A 23,035-nucleotide genomic window follows, 5' to 3' on the forward strand; every position below is an offset into this window, starting at 1 on the left:
GTAGAAAGAGTTCCAAATAAGAGGAACCTAAAAAGACCCACACCAAGGCATATCATAATTAAAATGGCAAAAGTTAACGAGAGAATTTTAAAGGCAGCAAGAAAAAAAAAATAAAGAGTAACATACAAAGGAGCCTCCGTAAGGCTATCAGCTGATTTTTCCATAGAAACTTGGCAGGTCAGAAGGGAGTGGTCATGATATATTTAAAGTATTGAAAGGGAAAAACCTACAAGCCAGAATACTCTACCCAGAAAAATTATTATTCAGAATTGAAAGAGAGAGGTAGAACTTCTCAGAGAAGCAAAAACTAAGAGAGTTCATCTAACTGATGTTACAAGTGTTAAAGGGTCTTCTCTAAGTGGAAAAGGCTACAACGAGAAGAATTTATAGGAAAGGAAAATCCCACTAGTAAAGGCAAATATAAGGTAAAGGTTGTGGATCAACTACTTAAAAAAGCTAGTACAAGATTAAGAGACAAAAATTATAAAATCAACTATAACTACAATAAATACTTAAGGGATAGACATGAATATGTAAAATACGACATTGAAAACACAAAATGTGGGGGAGGGGAATAAAAAATGTAGCTTTTTAAAAGTGTATAAATGTACCTGAACTTAAATGACTATCGGTTTAAAATAAGCACATAAAGTTCTAGGTCAACATATATGAACTCCACAGTAACCACAAATAAAAAACCTACAATAGATACACAGAAACTAGAGAAAAGAATACAAGCACACCACTAAAGAAAATCATCAAACCACAAGGGAAGGAAGTAAAAGAAGAAAATAACAGAGAAAAACTATAAAAACAACCAGAAAACTAGTAACAAAATGGCAATAAGTACACACTTATCAATAATCACTTTAAATATCAATGGACTAAATGCTCCAGTCAAAAGACATAGAGTGGCTGATTGGATAAAAATGAAGACCCATCTATATACTGCCTGTAAGGGACTCATCTCAGAGACACACACACAGCCTGAAAGTGAGGGGATGGTAAAAGATAGTTCATGTAAATGGAAGAGGAAAAAAATGCTGGGGTAGCAATGCTCACATCAGACAAAGTAGACTTTAAAATAAAGTCTATAACAAAAGACAACAAACAGCATTATATAATAATAAAGGGATCTGTACAAGAATAGGATTAACTTTCATTAACATATATGTACATAATATAGGTGAACCTAATCAGGAGTATCTAAACATATAGAGCAAATATTAACAGACATAAAGGGAGAAAATGACAACAATACAATAACAGTATGGGAGTTTTCCACTTGCATCAATGGACAGAAAATCAATAAGGAAACAGTGGTCTTAAATGGCACATTAGACCAGTTGGACTTAATAGATATATACTGGACTTTACATACAAAAACAGAAGAATACACATTCTTTTTAAATGCATATGGGGGTTTCCCTGGTGGCGCAGTGGTTGGGAGTCCACCTGCCAATGCAGGGGACACGGGTTCGAGCCCTGGCCTGGGAAGATCCCATATGCCGCGGAGCAACTAAGCCCATGCGCCACAACTGCTGAGCCTGCGTTCTGGAGCTCGCATGCCACAACTACTGAAGGCCATGTGCCTACAGCCCGTGCTCCACAACAAGAGAAGCCACTGCAATGAGAAGCCTGTGCACCGCAATGAAGAACAGCCCCCGCGTGGCGCAACCAGAGAAAGCCTGTGCACAGCAATGAAGACCCAATGCAGCCAAAAATGAAAAAAAATAAAAAATAAATAAAATTTAAATGCATGTGGAATGTTCTCCAGAATAGATCACATGCTAGGCCATAAAATAAGTCTCAACAAATTTAAGAGAACAGAAGTTATATCAAGCATTTTTTCTGAACACAATGGTATGAAACTAGAAATCAACTACAGGAAGAAAAATGGGAAAACCACAAACATGTGGAGACTACACAACATGCTATTAAAACCTATGGGTAGGTAAAGAAATCAAAGAGGAAATCAGAAAATACCTTTAAACAAATGAAAATAAAAACACAACTTTCCAAAATCTACGAGATGCAGCAAAAACAGTCCTAAGAGGGAAGTATATGGCGACACAGGACTACCTCAGGAAAAAAGAAAAATTTCAAATGAACAACCTAACATACCATCTAAAGGAATTAGAAAAAGAACAAAGCCCAAAGTCCGCAAAAGGAAGGAAATAATAAAGATCAGAGAGGAAATAAATGAAAAGGAGACTAAAAAAAAACACCAATAGAAAAGATCAATGAAACTAAGAGCTGGTTTTTTGAAAAGATAAATAAAATCAATAAGCCTTTAGCCAGGCTCTTTAAGAAAAAAAGACAGAAGACACAAATAAATAAAATAATAACTGAAAGAGGAGAAATTACAGCTGATATCACAGAGGTACAAAAAAACATCAGAAGAGAATACTATGAACAGCTATATGCCAACAAATTGGACAACCTAGAAGAAATGGATAAATTTCTAGAAACAAATTATCTTCCAAGACTGAATGAGGAAGAAAGAGATAATCTGAACAGACTGATCACTAGTAGTGGAATTGAATTAGTAATAAAAAAAACTCCCAGCAAACAAAAGTCCAGGACCTGACAGCTTCACAGGGAAATTCTATCAATACCAAACATATAAAGAAGACCTGATACCTATCCTTCTCAAACTGCTCCAAAAAACTGAAGAGGAGGGAACACTCGCAAATTCATTCTATGAGCCTATGATTACCCTGATACCAAAAATCAGACAAAGATACCACAGAAAAAGAAAATTACAGGCCAACATCTCTGATGAATATAGTTGCAAAAATCCTCAACAAAATATTAGAAAACTGAATTCAACAATTATAAAAAGGATTATATACCATGATCAAGCGGGATTTATTCCAGGGATGCAAGGATGGTTTAATACCTACAAATTAATCAATGTGATACACCACATTAACAAAAGAAAGGATAAAAATCACATGATCATCTCAACAGACATAGAAAAAGAATTTGACAAAATTCAACATCAGTCCAGAGAAGATGGTGGAAGAGTAAGACGCGCAGATCAACTTCCTCCCCAAAGATACATCAGAAATACATCTACACGTGGAACTGCTCCTATAGAACACCCACTGAACGCTGACAGAAGACGTCAGATCTCCCAAAAGGCAAGAAACTCCCCACGTACCTGGGTAGGGCTAAAGAAAAAAGAACAAACAGAGACAGAAAAATAGGGACGGGACCTGCACCAGTGGGAGGGAGCTGTGAAGGAGGAAAGGTTTCCACACATTAGGAAGCCCCTTCGCAGGTGGAGACTGCGGGTGGCAGAGGAGGGAAGCTTCGGAGCCATGGAGGAGAGCACAGCCAAAAGGGGTGCGGAGGGCAAAGCAGAGAGATTCCCGCACAGATGATCGGTGCCAACCAGCACTCACCAGCCCGCGAGGCTCCTCTGCTCACCCGCCGGGGCGGGCGGGGGCTGGGAGCTGAGGCTCGGGCTTCGGTCAGATCGCAGGGAGAGGACTGGGGTTGGCTGTGTGAACACAGCCTGAAGGGGGCTAGTGCACCACAGCTAGTCGGGAGGGAGTCCGGGAAAAGGTCTGGAGCTGCCGAAGAGGCAAGAGACTTTTTCTTGCCTCTTTGTTTCCTGGTGTGCAAGGAGAGGGGATTCAGAGCACCCCCTAAATGAGCTCCAGAGACGGGCGCGAGCCATGGCTATCAGCGCGGACCCCAGAGACGGGCATGAGACAGTAAGGCAGCTGCTGCTGCCACCAAGAAGCCTGTGTGCGAGCACAGGTCACTCTCCACACCCCCCATCCCGGGAGACTGTGCAGCCCGCCACTGCCAGGGTCCCATGATCCAGGGACAACTTCCCCGGGAGAACGCACGGTGCACCTCAGGCTGCTACAGCGTCACGCCAGCCTCTGCCGCTGAAGGCTCGCCCCACATCCGTACCCCTCCCTCCCCCCGGACTGAGTGAGCCAGAGCCCCCGCAGCAGCTGCTCGTTTAACCCCGTCCTGTGTGAGTGAAGAACAGACGCCCTGAGGCGACCTACATGCAGAGGCGGGTCCAAATCCAAAGCTGAACCCCAGAAGCTGTGCGAACAAAGAAGAGAAAGGGAAATTTCTCCCAGCAGCCTCAGGAGCAGCAGATTAAATCTCCACAATCAACTTGATACACCCTGCATCTGTGGAATACCTGAATAGACAACGAATCATCCCAAATTAAGGAGGTGGACTTTGGGAGCAAGATATATTATTTTTTCCCCTTTTCCTCTTTTTGTAAGTGTGTATGTGTATGCTTCTGTGTGAGATTTTGTCTGTATAGCTTTGCTTTCACCATTTGTCCTAGGGTTCTGTCCATCCGTTTTTTTTTTTTACTTAAAAATTTTTTTTTTCTTAATAATTATTTTTTATTTTAATAACTTTATTATATTTTATCTTACTTTATTTTATTTTATCCTCTTTCTTTCTTTCTATTTTTTCTCCCTTTTATTCTGAGCCGTGTGGATGAAAGACTCTGGGTGCTCCAGCCAGGCATCAGGGCTGTGCCTCTGAGGTGGGAGAGCCAACGTCAGGACACTGGTCCACAAGAGACCTCCCAGCTCCACGTAATACAAACAGCGAAAATCTCCCAGAGATCTCCATCTCAACATCAAGACACAGCTTCACTCAACGACCAGCAAGCTACAGTGCTGGACACCCTATGCCAAACAACTAGCAAGACAGGAACACAGCCCCATCCATTAGCAGACAGGCTGCCTAAAATCATAATAACGTCACAGACACCCCAAAACACACCACCAGATGTGGACCTGTCCACCAGAAAGGCAAGATCCAGCCTCATCCACCAGAACACAGGCACTAGTCCCCTCCACCAGGAAGCCTACACAACCCACTAAACCAACCTTAGCCACTGGGGACAGACACCAAAAACAACGGGAACTATGAACCTGCAGCCTGCGAAAAGGAGACCCCAAACACAGTAAGATAAGCAAAATGAGAAGACAAAAAACACACAGCAGATGAATGAGCAAGGTAAAAACACACCAGACCTAACAAATGAAGAAGAAATATGCAGTTTACCTGAAAAAGAGTTCAGAATAATGATAGTAAAGATGATCCAAAATCTTGGAAACAGAATAGACAAAATGCAAGAAACATTTAACAAGGACCTAGAAGAACTAAAGAGTAAACAAGCAACAATGAACAACACAATAAATAAAATTAAAAATACTCTAGAAGGGATCAATAGCAGAATAACTGAGGCAGAAGAATGGATAAGTGACCTGGAAGATAAAATAGTGGAAATACCTACTGCAGAGCAGAATAAAGAAAAAAGAATGAAAAGAACTGAGGACAGTCTCAGAGACGTCTGGGACAACATTAAACGCACCAACATTCAAATTATAGGGGTCCCAGAAGGAGAAGAGAAAAACAAAGGGACTGAGAAAATATTTGAAGAGATTATAGTTGAAAACTTCCCTAATATGGGAAAGGAAATAGTTAATCAAGTCCTGGAAGCACAGAGAGTCGCATACAGGATAAATCCAAGGAGAAACACACCAAGACACATATTAATCAAACTATCAAAAATTAAATACAAAGAAAACATATTAAAAGCAGCAAGGGAAAAACAAGAAATAACACACAAGGGAATCCCCATAAGGTTAACAGCTGATCTTTCAGCAGAAACTCTGCAAGCCAGAAGGGAGTGGCAGGACATATTTAAAGTGACAAAGGAGAAAAACCTACAACCAAGATTACTCTACCCAGCAAGGAACTCATTCAGATTTGACAGAGAAATTAAAACCTTTACAGACAAGCAAAAGCTGAGAGAGTTCAGCATCACCAAACCAGCTTTACAACAAATGCTAAAGGAACTTCTCTAGGCAAGAAACACAAGAGACGGAAAACACCTACAATAACAAACATAAAACATTTAAGAAAATGGGAATAGGAACATACATATCAATAATTACCTTAAATGTAAATGGATTAAATGGTCCCACCAAAAGACACAGACTGGCTGAATGGATACAAAAACAAGACCCGTATATATGCTTTCTACAAAAGACCCACTTCAGACCTAGGGACACATACAGACTGAAAGTGAAGGGATGGAAAAAGATATTCCACCCAAATGGAAATCAAAAGAAAGCTGGAGAAGCAGTTCTCCTATCAGACAAAACAGACTTTAAAATAAAGACTATTACAAGAGACAAAGAAGAACACTACATAATGATCAAGGGATCAATGCAAGAAGAAGATATAACAATTGTAAATATTTATGCACCCAACATAGGAGCACCTCAATACATAAGGCAAATACTAACACCATAAAAGAGGAAATCGACAGTAACACAATCATAGTAGGGGACTTTAACAGCCCACTTTCACCAATGGACAGATCATCCAAAATGAAAATAAATAAGGAAACACAAGCTTTAAATGATACATTAAACAAGATGGACTTAATTGATATTTATAGGACATTCCACCCAAAAACAACAGAATACATATTTCTCTCAAGTGCTCATGGAACATTCTCCAGGATACATCATATCTTGGGTCACAAATCAAGCCTTGGTAAATTTAAGAAAATTGAAATCGTATCAAGTATCTTTTCCGACCACAACGCTATGAGACTATATATCAATTACAGAAAAAGATCTGTAAAAAATAGAAACAGATGGAGGCTACACAATACACTACTTAATAACGAAGTGATCACTGAAGAAATCAAAGGGGAAATCAAAAAATACCTAGAAACAAATGACAATGGAGACATGACGACCCAAAACCTATGGGATGCAGCAAAAGCAGTTCTCAGAGGGAAGTTTATAGCAATACAATCCTACCTCAAGAAACAAGAAACATCTCAAATAAACAACCTGACCTTGCACATAAACCAATTAGAGAAAGAAGAACAAAAAAACCCCAAAGTTAGCAGAAGGAAAGAAATCATAAAGATCAGATCAGAAATAAATGAAAAAGAAATGAAGGAAACAATAGCAAAAATCAATAAAACTAAAAGCTGGTTCTTTGAGAAGATAAACAAAACTGATAAACCATTAGCCAGACTTATCAAGAAAAAACGGGAGAAGACTCAAATCAATAGAATTAGAAATGAAAAAGGAGAAGTAACAACTGACACTGCAGAAATACAAACGATCATGAGAGATTACTACAAGCAACTCTATGCCAATAAAATGGACAACCTGGAAGAAATGGACAAATTCTTAGAAATGCACAACCTGCCGAGACTGAACCACAAAGAAATAGAAAATATGAACAGACCAATCACAAGCACTAAAATTGAAACTGTGATTAAAAATCTTCCAACAAACGAAAGCCCAGGATCAGATGGCTTCACAGGCGAATTCTAGGAAACATTTAGAGAAGAGCTAACACCTATCCTTCTCAAACTCTTTCAAAATATTGCAGACGGAGGAACACTCCCCAACTCATTCTACAAGGCCACCATCACCCTGATACCAAAACCAGACAAAGATGCCACAAAGATAGAAAACTACAGGCCAATATCGCTGATGAGCATAATGTAAAAATCCTCAACAAAATACTAGCAAACAGAATCCAACAGCACATTAAAAGGATCCTACACCATGATCAAGTGGGGTTTATTCCAGGAATGCAAGGATTCTTCAATATACGCAAATCAATCAACGTGATACACCATATTAACAAATTGAAGGAGAAAAACCATATGATCATCTCAACAGATGCAGAGAAAGCTTTTGACAAAATTCAACACCCATTTATGATAAAAGCCCTACAGAATGTAGGCACAGAAGGAACTTACCTCAACATAATAAAGGCCATATATGACAAACCCACAGCCAATATCGCCCTCAATGGCGAAAATTTGAAACCATTTCCACTAAGATCAGGAACAAGACAAGGCTGCCCACTCTCACCGCTATTATTCAACATAGTTTTGGAAGTCCTAGCCACAGCAATCAGAGAAGAAAAACAAATAAAAGGAATCCAAATCGGAAAAGAAGAAGTAAAGCTGTCACTGTTTGCAGATGACATGATACTATACATAGAGAATCCTAAAGATGCTACCAGAAAACTCCTAGAGCTAATCAATGAATTTGGTAAAGTAGCAGGATACAAAATTAATGCACAGAAATCTCTTGCATTCCTATATACTAATGATGAAAAATCTGAAAGTGAAATTAAGAAAGCACTCCCATTTACCATTGCAACAAAAACAATACAATATCTAGGAATAAACCTACCTAAGGAGACAAAGACCTGTATACAGAAAATTACAAGACACTGATGAAAGAAATTAAAGATGATACAAATAGATGGAGAGATAGACAATGTTCTTGGATTGGAAGAATCAATATTGTGAAAATGACTCTCCTACCCAAAGCAATCTACAGATTCAATGCAATCCCTATCAAACTACCACTGGCATTTTTCACAGAACTAGAACAAAAAATTTCACAATTTGTATGGAAACACAAAAGACCCCGAATAGCCAAAGCAATCTTGAGAAAGAAAAATAGAGCTGGAGGAATCAGGCTCCTGGACTTCAGACTATACTACAAAGCTACAGTAATCAAGACAGTATGGTACTGGCACAAAAACAGAAATATAGATCAATGGAACAGGATAGAAAGCCCAGAGATAAACCCACGCACATATGGTCTCCTTATCGTTGATAAAGGAGGCAAGCATATACAGTGGACAAAAGACAGCCTCTTCAATAAGTGGTGCTGGGAAAACTGGACAGGTACATGTAAAAGTATGAAATTAGAACACTCCCTAACACCATACACAAAAATAAACTCAAAATGGATTAAAGACCTAAATGTAAGGCCAGACACTATCAAACTCTTAGAGGAAAACATAGGCAGAACACTCTATGACATAAATCACAGCAAGATCCTTTTTGACCCACCTCCTACAGTAATGGAAATAAAAACAAAAATAAACAAATGGGACCTAATGAAACTTAAAAGCTTTTGCACAGCAAAGGAAACCATAAACAATACCAAAAGACAACCATCAGAATGGGAGAAAATATTTGCAAATGAAGCAACTGACAAAGGATTAATCTCCAAGATTTACAAGCAGCTCATGCAGCTCAATAACAAAAAAACGAACAACCCAATCCAAAAATGGGCAGAAGACCTAAATAGACATTTCTCCGAAGAAGATATACAGATTGCCAACAAACACATGAAAGAATGCTCAACATCATTAATCATTAGAGAAATGCAAATCAAAACTACAATGAGATATCATCTCACACCAGTCAGAATGGCCATCAGTAAAAAATCTACAAACAATAAATGCTGGAGAGGGTGTGGAGAAAAGGGACCCCCTTGCACCGTTGGTGGGAATGTAAATTGATACAGCCACTATGGAGAACAGTGTGGAGGTTCCTTAAAAAAACTAAAAATAGAACTACCATACGACCCAGCAATCCCACTACTGGGCATATACCCTGAGAAAACCATAATTCAAAAAGAGTCATGTACCACAATGTTCATTGCAGCTCTATTTACAATAGCCAGGACATGGAAGCAACCTAAGTGTCCATCATCGGATGAATGGATAAAGAAGATGTGCCACATATATACAATGGAATATTACTCAGCTATAAAAAGAAACGAAATGGAGTTATTTGTAGTGAGATGGATGGAGTTAGAGTCTGTCATTCAGAGTGAAGTAACTCAGAAAGAGAAAAACAAATACAGTATGCTAACACATATATATGGAATCTAAGGGGAAAAAAATAAAAAAAGGTCATGAAGTCTTAGTGGTAAGACGGGAATAAAGACACAGACCTACCAGAGAATGGACTTGAGGATATGGGGAGGGGGAAGGGTAAGCTGTGACAAAGTGAGAGAGTGGAATGGACATATATACACTAGCAAACATAAAATAGATAGCTAGTGGGAAGCAGACGCATAGCACAGGGATATCACCTTGGTGCTTTGTGATCACCTAGAGGGGTGGGATAGGGAGGGTGGGAGGGAGGGAGATGCAAGAGGGAAGAGATATGGGAACATATGTATAACTGATACACTTTGTTATAAAGCAGAAACTAACACAGCATTGTAAAGCAATTATACTCCAATAAAGATGTTAAAAAAAAAATTCAACATCCATTCATGATACAAACTTTCATCAAAGCTGGTACAGAAGAAACATATCTCAACATAAATAAAGGCCATTTATGACAAACCCACAGCTAACATCATACTCAATGTTGGAAAGCTGAAAGCTTTTCCTCTAAAGTCAGAAACAAGACAAGGATGCCTACTCTTGCCATTTACATTTAACACAGTATTGGAAGTCCTAGCCACAGGAATCAGACAAGAAAAAGAAATAAAAGGAATCAAACTGGAAGGGAAAAGGTAAATCTGTCACTATTTGCAGATGACATACTTATATATAAAACCCTAAAGTCTCCACCAAAAAACTATTAGAATAAATTAATTCAGTAAAGTTGCAGAATACAAGATTAATATACAGAAATCTGTTGCTTTTCTATACTCTTACGATGAACAATCACAAAGAGAGAGCAAAACAATCCTGTTTAAAATCACACCAAAAGAATAAAATACCTAGGAATGATCTTAACCAAGAAGGTGAAAGACCTATACTCTCCAAAACTATAAAACAATGGTGAAGGAAATTAAAGATGATATAAGGAAATGGAAAGATATCCCATGTTCACAGAAATTTTGGTAAAATGTCCATACTACTCAAAGCAATCTACAGATTTAATGCAATCCCTATCAAAATACCCATGACATTTTTCACAGAACTAGAATAATCATAAAATTTATATTGAACCATAAAAGATCCTGAATAGCCAAAGCAATCTTGAGAAAAATGAACAAAGTTGGAGCTAACATATGCTCCCTGACTTCAGACTATACTACAAAGCTACAGTAATCAAAATAGTATAGTACTGACATAAAAAGGGACACATAGATCAATGGAACAAAACAGAGAGTCCAGAACGAAACACACATATATGGTCAATTATTTTACAACACAGGAACCAAGAATATACAATGGGAAAAAAAGTAGTCTCTTCAATAAATTGTGCTGGGGAAACTGGATAGCCACGTGCCAAAGAAAGAAACTGGACCACTAACTTATACCATTTACAAAAATTAACTTGAAATGGATTAAAGACTTGAATGTAAGATCTGAAACCACAAAACTCCTAGAAGAAAACACAGAACACTCTTTCACATACATTGTAGCAATCTTTATTTGGTTCTGTCTCCTAAGGCAAAGGAAACAAAAGCAAAAATAAAACAAATGGGACCTAATTAAGCTTAAAAGTTTTTGCACAGCAAAGAAAACCATTGACAAAATGAAAAGACAACCTACTGAGTGGGAGAAAATGTTTGCAAATGGAATGACTGATAATGGGTTAATAACCAAACTATATAAACAGCTCATACCACTCAATATAAAAAAACCCAAACACCCCAATTAAAACAATGGTCAGAAAACCTGAAGAGACATTTCTTCAAAGAAGATGTACAGACGGCCAACACGCACATGAAAAGATGCTCAACACTGCTTATCATGAGGGAAATGCAAGTCAAAACCACAATGAGATATCACCTCACACCTGTCAGAATGGCTATCATCAAAAAGACCACAAATAACAAACGTTGGCAAGGATGTGGAGAAAACGGAACCCTAGTGCAGTGTTGGTGGGAATGTAAATTGTTGCAGCCATACAGACAACAGTATGGAGGTTCCTCAAAAAACTAAAAATAGAACTACCGTATGATCCAGCAATTTCTCCCAAGTACATATCTGAAGAAAATGAAAATAATAATTCAAAAACCCCAATGCTCAATAATAGTGGGGGACTTTAACACCTCACTTACACCAATGGACAGATCACCCAAACAGAAAATTAATAAGGAAACACAAGCGTTAAATGACACAATAGACCAGATAGATTTAATTGATATTTATAGGACATTCCATCCAAAAACAGCAGATTACACTTTCTTCTCAAGTGCGCACGGAACATTCTCCAGGATAGATCACATCTTGTTCACAAATCACGCCTCAGTAAATTTAAGAAAATTGAAATCATATCAAGCATCTTTTCTGAGCAAAACGCTATGAGAATAGAAATCAATTACAGGGAAAAATGCATAAAAAACACAAACACATGGAGGCTAAACAATACAGTACTAAATAACCAAGAGATTACTGAAGAAATCAAAAAATACCTAGAGACAAATGACAATGAAAACACAATGATCCAAAACCTATGGGATGCGGCAAAAGCAGTTCTAAGAGGGAAGTTTATAGCTATACAAGCCTACCTCAAGAAACAAGAAAAATCTCAAATAAACAATCTAACCTTACACCTAAAGGAACTAGAGAAAGAAGAACAAACAAAACCCAAAGTTAGCAGAAGGAAAGAAATCATAAAGATCAGAGCAGAAATAAATGAAATAGAAACAAAGAAAACAATAGCAAAGATCAATAAAACTAAAACCTGTTTCTTTGAGAAGATAAACAAAATTGATAAACCATTAGCCAGACTCATCAAGAAAAGGAGGGAGAGGACTCAAATCAATAAGATTAGAAATGAAAAAGGAGAAGTTACAACAGACACCGCAGAAATACAAAGCATCCTAACAGACTACTACAAGCAACTCTATGCCCATAAAATGGACAACCTGGAAGAAATGGACAAATTCTTAGAAAGGTATAACCTTCCAAGACTGAACCAGGAAGAAATAGAAAATATGAACAGACCAATCACAAGTAATGAAATTGAAACTGTGATTAAAAATCTTCAAACAGACAAAAGTCCAGGACCAGATGCCTTCACAGGTGAATTCTATCAAACATGTAGAGAAGAGCTAACGCCCATCCTTCTCAAACTCTTCCAAAAAATTGCAGAGGAAGGAACACTCCCAAACTCATTCTATGAGGCCACCCAGATACCAAAACCCGACAAAGAAACTACAAAAAAGAAAATTACAGACCAATATCACTGATGAATATAGAGGCAAAAATCCTCAACAAAATACTAGCAAACAGAATCCAACAACAGATTAAAAGGATCATACACCATGATCAAGTGGGATTTATCCCAGGGATGCAAGGATTCTTCAATATACGCAAATCAATCAATGTGATACACCATATTAACAAACTGAAGAATAAAAACCATATAATCATCTCAATAGATGCAGAAAAAGCTTCTGACAAAATTCAACACCCATTTATGATAAAAACTCTCCAGAAACTGGGCATAGAGGGAACCTACCTCAACATAATAAAAGCCATATATGAGAAACCCACAGCAAACATCATTCTCAATGGTGAAAAACTGAAAGCATTTCCTCTAAGATCAGGAACAAGGATGTCCACTCTCACCACTATTATTCAACATAGTTTTGGAAGTCCTAGCCACGGCAATCAGAGAAGAAATAAAAGAAATACAAATTGGAAAAGAAGAAGTAAAACTGTCACTGTTTACAGATGGCATGATATTATATATAGAGAATCCTAAAGATGCCACCAGAAAACTACTAGAGCTAATCAATGAATTTGGTAAAGTTGCAGTATACAAAATTAATGCACAGAAATCTCTTGCATTCCTATACACTAATGATGAAAAATCTGAAAGAGAAATTAAGGAAACACTCCCATTTACCACTGCAACAAAAAGAATAAAATACCTAGGAATAAACCTACCTAGGGAGACAAAAGACCTGTATGCAGAAAACTATTAAGACACTGATGAAAGAAATTAAAGATGATACCAACAGATGGAGAGATATACCATGTTCTTGGATTGGAAGAATCAATATTGTGAAAATGACTATACTACCCAAAGCAATCTACAGATTCAATGCAATCCCTATCAAATTACCAATGGCATTTTTTACAGAACTAGAACAAAAAATCTTAAAATTTGTATGGAGACACAAAAGACCCTGAATAGCCAAAGCAGTCTTGAGGGAAAAAAACGGAGCTGGAGGAATCAGACTCCCTGACTTCAGACTATACTACAAAACTACAGTAATCAAGACAATATGGTACTGGCACAGAAACAGAAATATGGATCAATGGAACAAGATAGGAAGCCCAGAGATAAACCCATGCACCTATGGTCAACTAATCTATCACAAAGGAGGCATGGATATACAATGGAGAAAAGACAGTCTCTTCAATTAGTGCTGCTGGTAAAACTGGACAGCTACATGTAAAAGAATGAACTTAGAACACTCCCTAACACCATACAGAAAAATAAACTCAAAATGGATTAGAGACCTAAATGTAAGACCAGACAGTATAAAACTCTAAGAGGAAAACATAGGAAGAACACTCTGACATAAATCACAGCAAGATCTTTTTTGATCCATCTCCTAGAGTAATGGAAATAAAAACAAAAATAAACAAATGGGACCTAATGAAACTTCAAAGCTTTTGCACAGCAAAGGAAACCATAAACAAGACCAAAAGACAACCCTCAAAATGGGAGAACGAATCAACGGACAAAGGATTAACCTCCAAAATATATAAACAGCTCATGCAGCTCAATATTAAAAAAACAAACAACCCAATCCAAAAATGGGCAGAAGACCTAAATAGACATTTCTCCAAAGAAGACATACAGATGGCCAAGAAGCACATGAAAAGGTGCTCAACATCACTAATTATTAGAGAAATGCAAATCAAAACTACAATGAGGTATCACCTCACACCAGCTAGAATGGGCATCATCAGGAAATCTCCAAACAACAAATGCTGGAGAGGGTGTGGAGAAAAGGGAACCCTCTTGCACTGTTGGTGGGAATGTAAATTAATACAGCCACTATGGAGAAGAGTATGGAGGTTCCTTAAAAAACTAAAAATAGAATTATCATATGATCCAGCAATCCCACTACTGGGCGTATACCCAGAGAAAACCATAATTCAAAAAGACACATGCACCCCAATGTTCACTGCAGCACTATTTACAACAGCCAGGTCATGGAAGCAACCTAAATGCCCATCAACAGACAAATGGATAAAGATGTGGTACATATATACAATGGAATATTACTCAGCCATAAAAAGGAACGAAACTGGGTCATTTGTAGAGACGTGGAGGGACTTGGAGACGGTCATACAGAGTGAAGTAAGTCAGAAAGAAAAGCAAATACCGTATATTAACACATATACGTGGAACCTAGAAAAATGGTACAGATGAACCGGTTTGCAGGGCAGAAACAGAGACACAGATGTAGAGAACAAACGTATGGACACCAAGGGGGGAAAGCAGTGGGCAGGCGTGGTGGTAAAAAAAAAAAATTCTTTTTTACAGTTCAAAAAGTTAAACATGGTCCCGAATAGGAAAATCTACAGAGACAGAGAGTAAATTAGTGGTTCCCAGAGGCTAGGGGAAGGGGAGAATGGGGAATGACTGCTAGTGGGTATAGGGTTTCTTTTTGACACGATGAAAATGTGCTGGAATTAGACAGTGGTAATGATTCCACAACTTTGTGAATGTACTATAAACCACTAAATTGTACACTTTAAATGTGAATTATATCTCAATAAACCCATTATTTTAGGGAAAAAAAAACCCCCAACATTCATAGCAGCATTATTTACAATAGCCAAGATATGGAATCAACCTAAGGGTATATCAACAGATGACTGGATAAAGAAGATGTGAGAATATATATATATATATTCTCTCTCTCTCTCTCTATATATATATATACATATATATATGTGTGTATGTATATATACACACACACATATATATACATAGAGAGAGAATATTACTCAGCCACAAAAAGGAATGAAATCTTGCCATTTGCAATAACATGGACGGACGTGAAAGGTGTTGTACTTAGTGAAGTAAGTCAGACAAAGAAAGACAAATATTATATGTTAGCACTTATATGTGGAATCTAAAGAATAAAACAAAGCAGTGAAAATAACAAAACAGAGACAGACCCACAGAAATAGAGAATAAACTATTGGTTATCAGTTGGGGGAAGGAAAGTGGGAGGGGCAAAACAGGGGTAGGGGATTAAGAGGTATAAACTACTATGTATAAAATAAACAAGCTACAAGGACTGATTGTTCAGTACAGGGAATATAGCCAATATTTTATAATAACTTTAAATGGAATATGATCTATAAAAGTATTGAGTCACTCTGTTGTACACCTGAAACTAATGTAATACTGTAAATCAACTATAGTTCAATAAAGAGAGAGAGAACATAGGCTTTCACATAGGCTTTTTACATTGGCAGCAAATGACCATGCATAAAATAATTATAATAAAGTTTATACTGTCACAGAATGAGCCTTGGCTTCACAATTTTAGGTTTCAGTATTATATTATAGGTGTGTAAATAGGAGTCACCTGGATTTGAATGAGGGACCAAACTTAGGGAGGCTTAAAAACTTGTCCAAAGTTATAGAATTAGTAAATGACAGAGCTAAGTCCTCTCAAAATCCAGCAAAATTTAGCTTGACAACTGGCATTAAAAAATTAGAAAACAAAAATCAAAAAATGAAATCTCATACCTGTAGTCTTCCCTTTTCATAGGCCAGTTTATTTTTACTCTCAGTAATTTTTCCCAAGACATTTTCCACCTGCTGTTGGGCAAGCTGATAAAGCAAACACACGTATCAGTACCTCTAGGCATAGAATGAATAATCATTTTCTTTCTTAAACAAGTATTTATATCCTTACTATTTCTAAAGTAATGCATCCAGGATTCATATTTATTTGCTACTGCTACCTCTTAGTCTGTCTTTAGACAGCTGATCATAGTGTAATATGAAACATGTAGAGAGACTGCTAATGAAAATATGAGTGCCTTAGGACTCACAGTTGTTCTTTGTTTCCTAATTCTGTTTTTGTTATGTCAAGTATTCCTTTGTAGCTGCAACCTAACCCAGATGTGGGGTGGTTTTATCAGTGGTTGCAGATATGCAGTTTGAGGATTATATGCAGTCGGCCCTCTGTATCCACAGGTTCCACATCCACTGGTTAAACCAACTGTGGATCAAAAATATTCAGGAAAAATAAATTTCCAGTAAGTTCCAAAAAGCAAAACTTGAATTTGCCACACACGGGCAACTGACAACTATTTAAATAGCATTACATTGTGTTAGGTATTATAAGTAATCTAGAGATGATTTAAAGTATATGGAAGGATGTGCATAGATTATATGCAAATATCACACCATTTTATATAAGGGACTTGAGCATCCACAGACTTTGGTATCTGGGGGGTCCTGGAACCTATCCCCCACTGATACTGAGGGATGATTGTAGTTATTTAAGACAATGGGAGCTACAAATGATCACAACCATTTGGTCAATAGCAGATACTTCAGTTACCATAGTAAAAGACAGTAAAAAAAGAAAAAAAAAACTGAAAAAAAAAACACAAAAGAAATGTTTGTCGGAAACTCCAACATTGATCAAGTACTCAACACAATGTTATCTAGGACAAACATTACTGAAGTCTCTATATTTCATGAAATTACATATTTAATCATTCAAACAGCCTTTAATAATGAGTTATTTTTTTTCCCTCAGACTTTGTCAGAGGAAATAACTATAAAATAGTTTTCTCTTGACTAAATTTTGAACCTTACTGGTACTTCAGGAACACTATTAGTGACTGAATATAGAAATTTTCACCTTCCATAATCAATTTCAGTGTTACATCTTAATAACAGGAAATACTGATATTTGCCATACGTCAAAATCATCTTCATAAGTCCATTGTAGGAATAATACACACACAAGCAAATGTGACTAAGAACACAAATTCTTAATCACGTAGGCCAACCAGCTGCACTATGGGTCATTTCCAGTAAATTTTAAGTTCAAAGTCTTAATAATGTTGGTAAATATCCTATGTTGACATAATCACTATTTCTGGTTTACATTTGCTTAATCTGTGAATAATAGAACAAAAGGACCTTTTCAGCATTTAAAGCCAAAGAATTTAGATTTTTGTTTTATATTCAACTTTAGGCTAGTCTGTAAAGATGAAACCATATATGTTGGGATATTAATTTACACAAGAGACATTCCTCACTATCTCCAACATTGTTACAGCTATTCTTTACTCGTCTCTTTGTAGTGCACTTTATTTCATTTTAAATATTGTGAATATTTTCCAAATAAAAGTAAAAACACATTCCAAACTAGATTACTGTATAACATGTAACTCATTTCTTCCCCTGTTCAAAATATTTTCATGATAGCATATATTCTGTTAAGAGGTCACATTAATCTGGAGCATTGTTTTCTCCTTGGTAGTTGTCTTGGCTAGAAGAATTAAGCCATTTTAGACATTCTAGACTTGATAAAAACCTATGGAAAAATTGTAAGTAGTGATTAGTCCTACTGTAAAATTATGCATATTCAATATAAAAATTTATACCCAATATTAGATTGGTGGGTAATTAACTATTATGGCTATCTAGGCATTTGTCCTATCAGATCAATATTTATTTCATACCTACTTATACATATTCATACTTTGTTTTTTAAAGTTTCACTTTTTAAAAAAAATTTTTTTAAATAGATCTTTATTGGAGTATAATTGTTTCACAATACTGTTAGTTTCTGTTGTACAACAAACTGAATCAGCCATATGCATACATATGTCCCCATATCCCCTCCCTCTTGCATCTCCCTCCCTCCCACCCTCCCTATCCCACCCCTCTAGGTGGTCACAAACCACCAAGCTGATCTCCCTGTGCCATGCTGCTGTTTCCCACTAGCTAACTATTTTACATTTGGTAGTGTATATATGTCGATGCTACTCTCACTTTGCCCCAGCTTCCCCCTCCCACCCTGTGTCCTCAAGTCCATTCTCTATGTCTGCATTTTTTTTTAAATGGAACTAATTTATTTATTTTGGCTGTGTCTGGTCTTCATTGCTGCGCGCGGGCTTTCTCTAGTTGCGCTGAGTGGGGGCCACTCTTCGTTGCGGTGCGCGGGCCTCTCATTGTGGTGGCCTCTCCCGTTGCGGAGCACAGGCTCCAGGCACGCGGGCCTCAGCAGCTGTGGCCTGCAGGCTCCAGACCAGGGTCCAGCTGCTCCACGGCATGTGGCACCTTCCTGGACCAGAGCTCAAACCTGTGTCCCCCACGTTGGCAGGCAGATTCTCAACCACTGAGCCACCGGGGAAGTCCCTCTATGTCTACATCTTTATTCCTGTCTTGCAACTAGGTTCATCAGTACCATTTTTTTTTTTTTAAGATTCCACATATATGTGTTAGCATATGGTATTTGTCTTTCTCTTCCTGACTTACTTCACTCTGTACGATAGACTCTAGGTCCATTCACTTTCAATCGTGTGTTGCTCCCACTAAAGCAAAGGAAAATATTTTTTTAAAGCATTCAGACCAATAAAGTATTGGTTTCAAAATAACCTAAGGAAAATGTAGACTGCTATCAATAAATAGGAGGCTAGTAATAATATATTATCATAACATTAGTCATCAATTAATTTTCTGTCTGTGGAAGACATACCGTCCTCCTTTACCACAATATTTTTCATTTTGGAAACTATGATGTAAAATCATCCCATGAATGCAACATTTGGGATTATGTTTTGATCAAGCCTTCAGCAGAAAATGTATCACAAGGATGGCCAATAATGCTACAAAAACAAAGCTACACCATAACCGTAAAAGCTGAATTATTTAAAACTTAAAATTCAGTTCCAAGTCCTATAAATCAAGGTGCCCAATGTGTTGCAAAATGTAGGTTAGCTTATAAAAAGTCAAGAGCTAGATTTAACCAAAAATATGCTAGCTATTACAAATAAAAACACTCAAAAATAACTTTGCTTGCCTTCTTGGAATGTGGAAGGCTTTTTATTTTTTTAAATAACTTGGATAGTCTGGGTCTCTTATAAAATGTGTCCAAGAATTTTTAAAATAATGGCACTTTTTTCCTCAATAAAATTCCCTCTTTTAGGCAAAGGCATAAAGAATTCTATTACTCTTTCAAATACACTTTTAAAATAATTTCCCTTTTTTGCCACCAAAGAGAACACTAATGCACTGATAAGTGAAAACTAAGAAAAATCAAAATGTGATACTGTTTGACATAGTCACTTATTTAAATTTATGACAAACAAAAATAAATTGTTCCAGTTGCTAAAGGAAAGTAGATGTTAAGGCAGTAACTTAAATTACTGTTTTCAGATTATTTAAATAGGCCCTGTACTTAAGAAAATTGATGGAACACCAGAAATTAGAGAGAGACCACTTAAATGAGTGAATATCTCAGATTCTGAGTTGTGGAATGCAGAACTCAATGCAACCTTTGCTTAAATAATCTCGGCAATATACTATAAAGATTATTAATATACAGAGCAAAACAGAAACTGGAGAATCACCTGAGAAACAGCATACAAAGAAAAATGCTAATGGTTAGAATATACATTTTAACTCAAGCACTAAAACATCACTCCTTGGAAAAGCAGGAAGCTAACACAGAAAGAATTATCTTAAGATATGAAAGGCAGGCTGACAAGGATCAACAGTAAGCCACAAAGTGATTTCTAAAATAATTTTAAAAATCTGGGTAAGCTCTAAAATTTAGCGGAAGCTGTTAGAAGGATACATAAAACCAAGAGATAGTAGCATCTTGGTAAAGCTGTTTTATAAGTAGATTCTTAAGTAGGAATTTTATTCAAAATGTTTAACAACCAGTATGACATGGGCCCCCGCAAATGGAACCAACTCTGTCACCCTCACAAGTATACACTGACTGAATGTCATCCTAGTTTTAAGAAATACTACATTTAATACATTGTTTAATTTCAAGTCATTATAATCCTAGTTGTGTGTGCAACTAATTCTATTTCTGTCTGGTGCTACCATTTGAAAATGTATGTTTAAAATACAAATGAGAAGTGGGGCAAATAGTCATTTAACTTGAACCCAGGAATAGTAACCTTCTCACATTTGGATCTTTTCTCATTGTGTTTCCCTGCATGACTGCCTGTGGTAACGGACTTAAATTACACCATCATTCGTAGCAAACAGACTTGTGGTTGCCAAGGGGGAGGGGAGAATGGGGGAGGGATGGAGTGGGAGTTTGGGGTTAGCAGATGAAAACTATTATATACAGAATATATAAACAACAAGGTCCTACTGTATAGCACAGGGAACTATATTCAATATCTTGTGATAAACCACAATGGAAAAGAATATTTAAAAATATAAAAGTATAACCGAATCACTTTGCTGTACAGCAGAAATTAACACAACATTGTAAATCAACTATACTTCAATAAAAAATTTTAAAAATTACACAGTCATTAAAGGCTGAAATGGCAAACATAAACCTAAAATTAGGAAGTGTGAGAAAAAGAAGAAATGATATTTATACAAGTATACTGTATATGTTGGCCCTGTGAGGGGCACTTTACTCACAGTATGACATTTAATCCTCACAGCCTGGTAAGACAGACATGACCCTCTTTGTGCTCTACCCAATCGACGTTTCTTAAACACCTATTATGTATTAGGCGCTATGGTAGGCAAGGGAGTATACAGATGAGTAACTACTCTTCTTGCATTAGAAGAGAGTGAAGGCAGATGCATAAGCAGGTCAATTTCTAACTTATGTAGTAACTATTTTGATATGGGTATGCACAGTAGGCTGTGGGAACCCCACAGTTAGGGGAGATCCCCTTGGTGCTGAAGGCCATAGAGGTTAAGAACTTGCCCAGGTCACACAGTAAATGGAGCCAAGTATTGTAACCAGGTCTGAATTTAAATCTGTGGTGTGGCATACACAACACACATTCATATGTATATCTCTAAAAATCAGTAAGAGGTTATACTAGAGGGTAGTTTTTATTGAGAATTTTAAGTGTTAATTCTCAAAGAACAAAAATATACTGCCGGGATTGAATGGCAATAGGTTTAATGACATTGCTCGGATTGAAAAAAAAAAAAGTTCTTAGCCTCTTTCCTCAAGACTCATACAGCCAAGTGAAGCACTTCCAGGCAGGCTTGGTCAGAGAAGATTCTATGCATAGACATATAAGCTGGAATTGAGGTATGGGATATCACTGGGAGACCTTAATCAAGAGGTGCTGTGGGCAGGCAAGAATCAACATTGACCAAATCACTTGCAAGACCCGTCAAAGTCGCTAATAGGATAAGGCCAGAGGCCTGCTCACTGGCAGTAGAGGCACGAAAGAATCGCGCAGACTGAGATATGGTCTTCCAGAGAGACCCAAACCAGGTGGGTGGATAAGCCCAGCTGAGGCCTGGCCAACAGGAAAGGACATGGATGAATCTTTAATCTCGGGGGAGGGAGGCGTGGTTTGAGACAGTACCAGGAATTAGAGCTAATGCATCTTGTTGCTTTGATAGGAACTTACAGGCTTTCTTCTGAGACAGTTGAGATACTAAGAATTCAATAAATGTTAGCAATGCTCTACATGCTTTACATGTATTAACTTACTTAACCTCAACAACCTCCTAATAATAGTATGATTATCCCCATTTTGACAGATTAAGAAACTCAGGCTCCGAGAGGTTAAGGATCACACCCAAGGTAACAGCCAAAACTGAAACATAGATAGTCTGGCTCTAAAGCCATGAAAATGTAAGAGGATTTATACATATATATATATTTTTTTTTTTTAAAGATTTTTTAATTGATTGATTGATTGCTATGTTGGGTCTTCGTTTCTGTGCTAGGGCTTTCTCTAGTTGTGGCAAGCGGGGGCCACTCTTCATCGCGGTGCGCGGGCCTCTCACTATCGTGGCCTCTCTTGTTGCAGAGCACAGGCTCCAGACGCGCAGGCTCAGTAGTTGTGGCTCACGGGCCTAGTTGCTCCGTGGCATGTGGGATCTTCCCAGACCAGGGCTCGAACCCGTGTCCCCTGCATCGGCAGGCAGACTCTCAACCACTGCACCACCAGGGAAGCCCCTATACATATATTTTTAAATTTTATTTATTTACCAATTTTTGGCTGTATAGGGTCTTCGTTGCTGCGCACAGGCTTT

The 23,035-nt window shown here is 37.4% G+C and overlaps 1 protein-coding gene across 1 annotated transcript in view; it reads right to left on the minus strand.

Moving 5' to 3' along the window:
• CCDC150 (coiled-coil domain containing 150) overlaps positions 1-23,035 on the minus strand; it is a 117,182-nt gene that overhangs the window by 43,041 nt on the left and 51,106 nt on the right. The window contains exon 15 of the mRNA XM_082397477.1: positions 16,553-16,636. Coding sequence (XP_082253603.1) covers positions 16,553-16,636 — 84 coding nt within the window. The remainder of the gene's footprint in view (positions 1-16,552; positions 16,637-23,035) is intronic.

This window comes from Balaenoptera borealis (genome assembly GCF_965194805.1).
Source record: "Balaenoptera borealis genome assembly, chromosome: 6".
Classification (NCBI taxonomy): domain Eukaryota; kingdom Metazoa; phylum Chordata; class Mammalia; order Artiodactyla; family Balaenopteridae; genus Balaenoptera; species Balaenoptera borealis.